Raw genomic sequence first — 7,473 nt, forward strand, 5'->3', positions numbered from 1 at the left:
GGAAAGGGTTATAAGTAGAGCAGATTATTTTTCATGAAGCCATATTATCTCTAACATATTTTTCTGATTTTCTCTATTTCTGTATCATGATTCTTCACTGAGATCTTGACTCAGAGTTTGTGTGTTACCTGCCTCAGTTACCTTGTTCTTGCATACTTACATAAGGACATCCATTCTTTCTCTCAACTTTATTTTTTTCTGAATCATGTTTGTTTTATTGTTCATTTAGCTTGGACCTTTCCCTGTTGGTTCTCATGTTTCTTGAAATGAGGTACTAATACACACTGTGCCTGCTGCAAGTTGCCATGTTGATCCTTTCGTATCCCTGTGATACTCATTCACTGAATCCTTTAAAAGGCTTTGCTTTTTCATAGCAATATGACGTGGCTGACTCACAATCAGTTCGTGATTCACTGTATGCCCTGATCCTTTCTGAAAAATGTTTCAAATAAATCTAGTCCTTTAGCTTGTGATTATAAGTGAGAATAAAATACTGTATGTGCTGATTTCTAATCTTATTTATTTCACTATCTTGTCAAGAGAATTTTAAACTATACATTTCTCTCTCAAGGTGCTTGCAAGTCTTTCCAGCTTGGTGTTTCCCACAAGTTTAATAAGTATAATCTTGCACGTAATTAATGAACAGACTGAGGACAGATGCCTACGTAACCTCATTTTGATATGGTTTTACAGTTTGGTAGTGACCAGCTGCTCTGCATATGCTGTGGTTACGTAAGTTTGCTATAATCATGGCTTTTCTATCTAGCACAGCAGTACCAGATCAGTACATTTTCTGCCAGCTTGATAGCAAAGTGCGGTGTGAAAGGATACCAAAACCCATGAATGCCAAGATCAGACAGCTATTGCTTTTTCTCCTGTATGTGCTCTGCCCTCACTGAGAGAAAATAGGTGACTATATCGAGCTGGCATTGTCAAACATTCCTAAGAGAAATAATGCGCTTGCAGTGTTCTCTTTGTATTCCCTTAATTACATCTTAGTTTCTGCTTTGGCATCATTGGATATTTTTTTTTTTTTTTTTCTTTTACCCATCCTGTTTTCTGTTTGCTAATTTGATTTAGTGGACTTTTTTTACCATGTGGGTTTTTTTAGTTTTGGGGTCAAGGTCATTCTTTGACTGAAGTGATTTTTCTTCACTTTACTATGTCTTGGATCAAAGTGGCTCAGACACATGTAACCTCAGATTTTTCTGAATGATTTTTGATTTTTACTTTATTCACATGCAGAATTATCTAGAAATGTGGAAAGTTCCAAAGATGCTGTATTGAAGTTGTCTTTCTTTCACTCTCTTGTTATTTCATCATGTTGTGCAACTTATTTGATACTTTATTTTATTCATCTAGATTTGCTGAAATTCAAATCTAGAAAGCCTTCCCCATAGGATGCCTGACATTGACATATCGACAGAATCTCTCTTAAACTTTCCTCCTGTGAATGAGCTTTCTCCAGCTCCATCTACAGATAGCTTAGTTTGAGCTTGACCTTAATATGATTTTATTTGAAAACCTCTCCTTAAAATTTTATCCCTTGAATCATCCTTATGCAGTGTTCTGTAGTAAAGTCTTACCGTAAAGAGGATCTTTCCTCTGCAGTTACTTGATGCACTCACCTGATGAGTTCCGGACCTCAGAAGAGGCACTATGTGCAAATCACGGTGTCCTGTCATTCTCCAGCACAAAATGTTTTCCGAGACCAGCCTCTGTCTTGTGAAACACCACACTTGCTATGCAGATGAATTACCAGTGCGTAAGCAAAGCTCGTCCTGCTTATTTGCTGCGGTGTACAATCATGTAGGATGCTCAGCAGCTGGACCCGCTGCTTTTCGCTGTTGGGTTAGTCAGAAAACAGGCAGCAGAGTGACAAAGTAATGGTGCCTTACAGCACTAAGGTCTGATCCGTGTAGCACGGCAGCTCCCGGGATGATGGGCAGGTTCTCTGGGTGAGCTGCTGCTGACACCTACTGCCAGAGCCGGGCGCAGCACAACAGCGCGGGGGAAGGCACCGTCCCTCCCTCCCACGGGATTCTTGGCGTGGAGCTTACCAGTGTTGGATGGAAAGAGGTAAATGCCATCTATTGTTTCATGGAAATAAGTTATATAGACCAGAAATTGCAAAGGCCCCAGGAGCAATTTGTTGGGATTTTAATTTTTTTTTTTTTTTCTGATAAAATTAGTGGAGGACGAGAGTTAATTGAAAGTCATTTTATTCATTTTCCATGATAAAAGCCAATGAGTTTATAACGGGAAAATATTTCTCAAAGACAAAAAAAGTTTTACTTTATTTATTTATTTGTTTGTTTGTTTGTTTGTTTGTTTATTTTAAATAGATGATACATCTTCATTGTTACTGTGAGTGGTTTTACATCGGATGCAAGAAAAACAAAGGAATTCCTTCCCAGTAGTAGGCACCTGTTTCTTTGATTTTTCAAACCATTTTTTCACTTATTTCAAGACTTAGAAATCACATCCAAGACAAGGAAGTGTGGTAGAGAATGCCACTTCCTGGAAGGTTATTAGCGAACTGCAATGAATTAATGAACACAAGAGCTTTAGTTTAAACCTTTATAGGTGTATAAAGCACCAAGAAGCTTCTGAGCTATCAGAAAACTAGAAAGTATTAGAATATTTGGCTATTGGTGATAAGGCTTTTTGTGCATGTTGGAAGGTGGGGTATTATGCTCAGCTCAGCTACCAAAGGACAGGTCAGCAAACCAGTTGGAAGGGTTCATCTGGTTTCAATTTGAAGTGTTATAACATCTAGTTTAAAACCCTCAGAAGAAATTTCAAGGATAGAGTGGCTTTCTTTGTTTTTCTTTTTTTTCAGCTTGTTGATCCACTCCCATCATTTTGTATTTGTGTATCAGGTTCTCTCCTCTGTCTTCAACTCTGAAAAATACATGCTCTCAACCTGTGAAATGCTTCTAAATTTGAAGCATAATCGCAAGCCAGGCATCACTGCTATGTGCTCTCTGTAAGAAGCATTTGATGTCTTTCTTCCCCATTTGTATCCTTGACTCAGCAATTCTTCTGTACTGGAAATGCTGTTCATTCTTTAAAAACTGGGTATTTGCAGTGAGAATTTCACTTAGGACCTGACAGTTAATTGGGATGCTTAAATACACGGGATTGTTATACAGATTTAAGTAAACCTTTAACAGCTGATGAGATCTGTGACTGCATACACTGTGAACATACAAATCAATAGGGCAGCGAGTGTGTTAGTTGCTCAACCTGTTTTATTTTGAGGCATTTATCTTTTAGTGTAATGGGATTGTACCATTCATTCAATTTGTATTTGACAGAGTACTATGGAAAGCAGATAAACACTCACAGCAATTGCCACTGAGGCTCCCATATAATCAGGTTACACATCTAAGCTAATAACACTTACATTCTCTTTTTTTATAATGGTCTACTGCCCCAAAGATTGATTTTCTATTGACAGTCCCTGAACACTGACAGTCCTGATGAATCCATTTTGTTTGCCAGTTGTGCTGACATCAATTTGAAAAGCAATATTCATAGTAAAAAAATGTGGGGCCTTAACTTTTCAGAGGAGTTTGCATGTGAAATCAATTTGAAATGTTTTCAAGATAGGGCCTCAGAACCAGATTTTGAGCCAAGAAATAAAAGGAAAGCATAGGTAAACAAACCCAAACCAGTGTTGAGCAGCTTGTCTTGGATGCTGAGATTGACCCAGCATGAGAGTCAGCTGTAGAGCTGTTCTTACTGGACTAGGTTGTACTTGAACTGCCATTGGAAACATTGATTTTGCTGCAGTAAAGCCTTTGAGTTTTGAGGTTATTTGGATGGTTGTAATTAGTACTGGAACCTCTGTCCAGTATTTCACTTTTCATGTTGTTTTCCTAATGCATTCATGATTTGCTAACACACATTCCACACTTTGAGCAGCCCAAATTTGGTCTCATGTAGGAATGACATCAGTGTTAACAGGGAGCATTTAACAGTGGTGTGAATTGCTGAACCTGGTGCAATGGCAGCAGTTCAAGCTCTGACTCTGTGAAAGCACTGAAGGAAAACATTTTTTAACTTTGGAGGTCATTGGAAGGCAGTAGAAGAGGGATATGGAAGCTATTCAGTTGGATGTATCCAGGACAAGAGTTACCTGCCCAGGTCCCTAGGATAAGTCAGGTGCTCTTTTCTAACTGCCATTGACTAACTATTAATTAACCCAAAGGTTCATGAAAGCCAAAGTTGCTCAGTGGTCATTCCTGTCCTTCCAGAACGCTGCTGGGCTACGCTGCCTCTGAGGACCAGGAGATGAGGAGGCCTGTGACCAACACCTGAATACCGTGGGTAGCATGGTGGTGAGTGCTTGGGTTTTTAACAATGCCTGCTTAAGTGATGGGCAAAACAAGATAGGTGGTTCAGCAGAAGTCAGGAAGTGAGTGCCAAACTGGCTTAACAGGAGCAAGAAGTAAAGAGGCCACACAACACTTGAAGCTGCTCTGTACAGTGGAACACATGCTCTTCTCTCCTTGTAGCTGGTACTACTAAAAGTACTTATGGTATCCTAAGTATTCTCCAGTTGTGGGTCTACACGTGCTTTTTAGATGCTGGGTTGTCACATCTAAATAAAAAAATGTTGCATTCATTGTAGGATGTGGTGATATTGCCATCTTTCCTCTAGCTCACACTTTTGTTTTCTCTCTCCTCTTTTTTTGAGTGCACATGTAGAGAGCTTCCAGAGCCAAGTCAGGCTAAACTGCTAGACTTGCAGACTAGGCAGGATCAGCTCTGCAAGGTTTCCATGAAGAAAACACCAGATTTTAGCTATCCTTTCTGAAGAGCATGCTGAAGTGTAGCTAAAGGCTGATAATAACATTCATTTCTTGACAACACAGACCATCTTCTAGTTTATCATGATCTGTTCTTTGGCGTGCTGCACAAGCCTTTTGTTTCTATTTAGCTGAAAACTTCTGTCATTGCTCTTCTGGAGAAACAAGTGCCTCTGAAAAATAATTGCTTTGACCTGGGAATGACCCATTTCCTGAGGGTAAATGACAAAGAAGAGAGGGAATAGCACTAGGTGAAGATCAAACTGAAATTTTTACATCTTCCATCCTGGGCCTGAAATGAATGCCTGGTATTTTGACTGTCAGTGCTTGGTTCTCATCAACGAAGTGGCACGAGTTCAGGTATGTCCTGTTGCTGACAATTAATCACTCTTCTGACCCATTACAAATAGATTTAACTTTGTAATCAGTGTGGTCTCCCATCCTACTTTCTTGACTGTGATGTTGTTGTTTGCCTGTGAAAATAACATGTCTCTTGCCGTGATCTCTGGTAGGACTCATTGCTACACTCTGCAGGGTAGTTACTAACAAGGCAGACACTGTATTTCCTGAATTTTCCTTTAAGACTGCTTAAAGATTTAGCTACTTTAGCTACTACTGTGTAGTCTGTATTCAGTGATACAACACAGAACTTCCTTATCCTGTTTGCCAGATACAGTGTATAAAGCTTGTAAATAAAGATGCATTTAATTTGCATAAATTATTAGTTTGCCAGAGAATTGTGATTTTTATCAAAGATTCTGTAATGAAAGTTTATTGTTGCAGAAATTACTTGGGCAATCAATCATGATCAGAAGTCTGCATATAGCTGGAAAGCTTACAAACGTCATTCATCAAAAACATCCATGTTAATTAGGGTCAAGCCACTATAAAAGATAGATTCCTCTACTGAATATAATTTATCACTGAAACTAATGTAAGGAATAGAAAGGAGAAATGTTTTTGACTTTATAGTCAGAGTGCTTTCATAAAAACATCTGGTTGCAGAAGTAAACAAAACATCCTAAATTCTATTGACTTTGACAGTACAAGTGAATTATTTCACCAGGGTGCCCCCTATAATTGACTACAAAGTACTATTAAACAGTAACAGAAGTGTTTCTTTCCCTTATGTGAAAAATTGGATTGCTCCAGAGGCCAGTGATGTTACGGAAAAATTCTTAGACATTTCTTCAAAATGCAGGCCGGGTTAGCACAGGCTTGTCACCGGCCGATGCCCTGAATGGTGCCCATTCTCAGTAGCTGCCACACAGTTTCACAGAGGACAGAGGCTTCCCTATTTGCATTTTTACTGCGTTCCTGCTACTTATGAAGGGGAGACCAAGGGATGAATGGGCACAGACTGCTGATTTATCCCCAAGTACAAGGCACATTGGCAGGATTGTGGAGCTGGTGATGCTGCTACCTTACTGTCATACACATTAAAAAGTATTAGTAGCAGGCAAGAATGAAAATCTGTCTTGTAATTTTCGTGTTCTCTTCTTCAAACCTGCCACATACTTTAAAAGATCAGATAAAAAATTACACCGTGGAATGCATACATTTACACACACACACACACACACACACACACGTATTTTCTGTGCTTGACAAATTACTGAAACTGAAAGGGAATGAGCATGCACAGCTCAGCTGCTGTCACTGGAAGGTGGCAGTGCTCAGTCTGTCACAGGGCCAGGCCCGGAGCCATTTTTTTCCCTTAAGCCTGTGATAAAGCACAGAAACAGATTTTTTTTTTTTTTCTGTATGTATTAATCATCTGAATCTTTATAATTTAAATGTCAGATGCATAAATTACTTTTCATGGATTAATGAAAATGAAACAAAGCCTTTGTATTGGAAAGTACAAGCACAATACTATCTCTCTGATACAATCTCTATAATTTTTATTCTAATTTTAGATCATTTGAGTGTCTATAGAATAGGTGAGGCCTTGGGATGTAAATTCCAGGTGTTTGTTTGGTAGAATAAGGGTGATGGAGGAGGGGGGAAGTGGTCTATTTTTTTTTTTCCTTGTGTTCATAGGGACAGGTCACTGGTATTTGGAAATACCCTGTGAGGTTCCACCTTGTCCTCCAACATCCAGCTTTTGTTTTCCTTAATTTAAGGAGAAATCTCTATCTGGAATAGCTTTCAGAGAGCTTAACTCATCTGTTTGCTGACAGTATCCCTCCTTGAGCTCTCCACATGAATATGCTGCCAGCCGACTGTAATTAGGTTGGAAGTTGTGAACATTATTCCATTTCATTTTGGCAAAAGCATCGTTTCAGACGGCCGCTGGAGATAACGTAAGCGCCAGCTCCGTTCCCCCATTATCTCTTTACGTGACACCAGCTGGAGGGATCACTCGTGTTAACAGCTTGCTCTCGCGTCTCCTTGAGCCTTGTTTTGTCGCTATCAGCAGCCGGCAGCCGGGGAACACCTCCGCTCAGATAGCACACCCCCCGGACAGGCGGCCCGGCTTCTCGGGAATCGAAACCTCGGCGAGGGTGTGCTGAGCTCCAGACCCCCGAGTGTGCTCCAGCACACCTGGAGCTCAAAGGGCAGGCACAGCCCAGCCGCCGCCGCCCGGGCCTGGCTGCGGTGGCTGTCGGGGCAGAGGCTGAGGTCAGAGCCCGTGTGCCCATGCCTGCAGGCA

At 40.3% G+C, this 7,473-nt stretch overlaps 1 protein-coding gene across 1 annotated transcript in view; it reads left to right on the forward strand.

Moving 5' to 3' along the window:
* The window catches only part of LOC111924680 (uncharacterized), a 13,473-nt gene extending 9,028 nt beyond the window's left edge, over positions 1–4,445 (forward strand). Inside the window, exon 3 of the mRNA XM_086884950.1 lies at positions 4,263–4,445. Within this exon, the coding sequence (XP_086741076.1) occupies positions 4,263–4,326 (64 nt within the window). The 3' untranslated portion in view covers positions 4,327–4,445. The remainder of the gene's footprint in view (positions 1–4,262) is intronic.
* Positions 4,446–7,473: the final 3,028 nt, after the last annotated feature.

This window comes from Cyanistes caeruleus, chromosome 1, assembly GCF_971803275.1.
Source record: "Cyanistes caeruleus chromosome 1, bCyaCae1.hap1.1, whole genome shotgun sequence".
NCBI lineage: Eukaryota > Metazoa > Chordata > Aves > Passeriformes > Paridae > Cyanistes > Cyanistes caeruleus.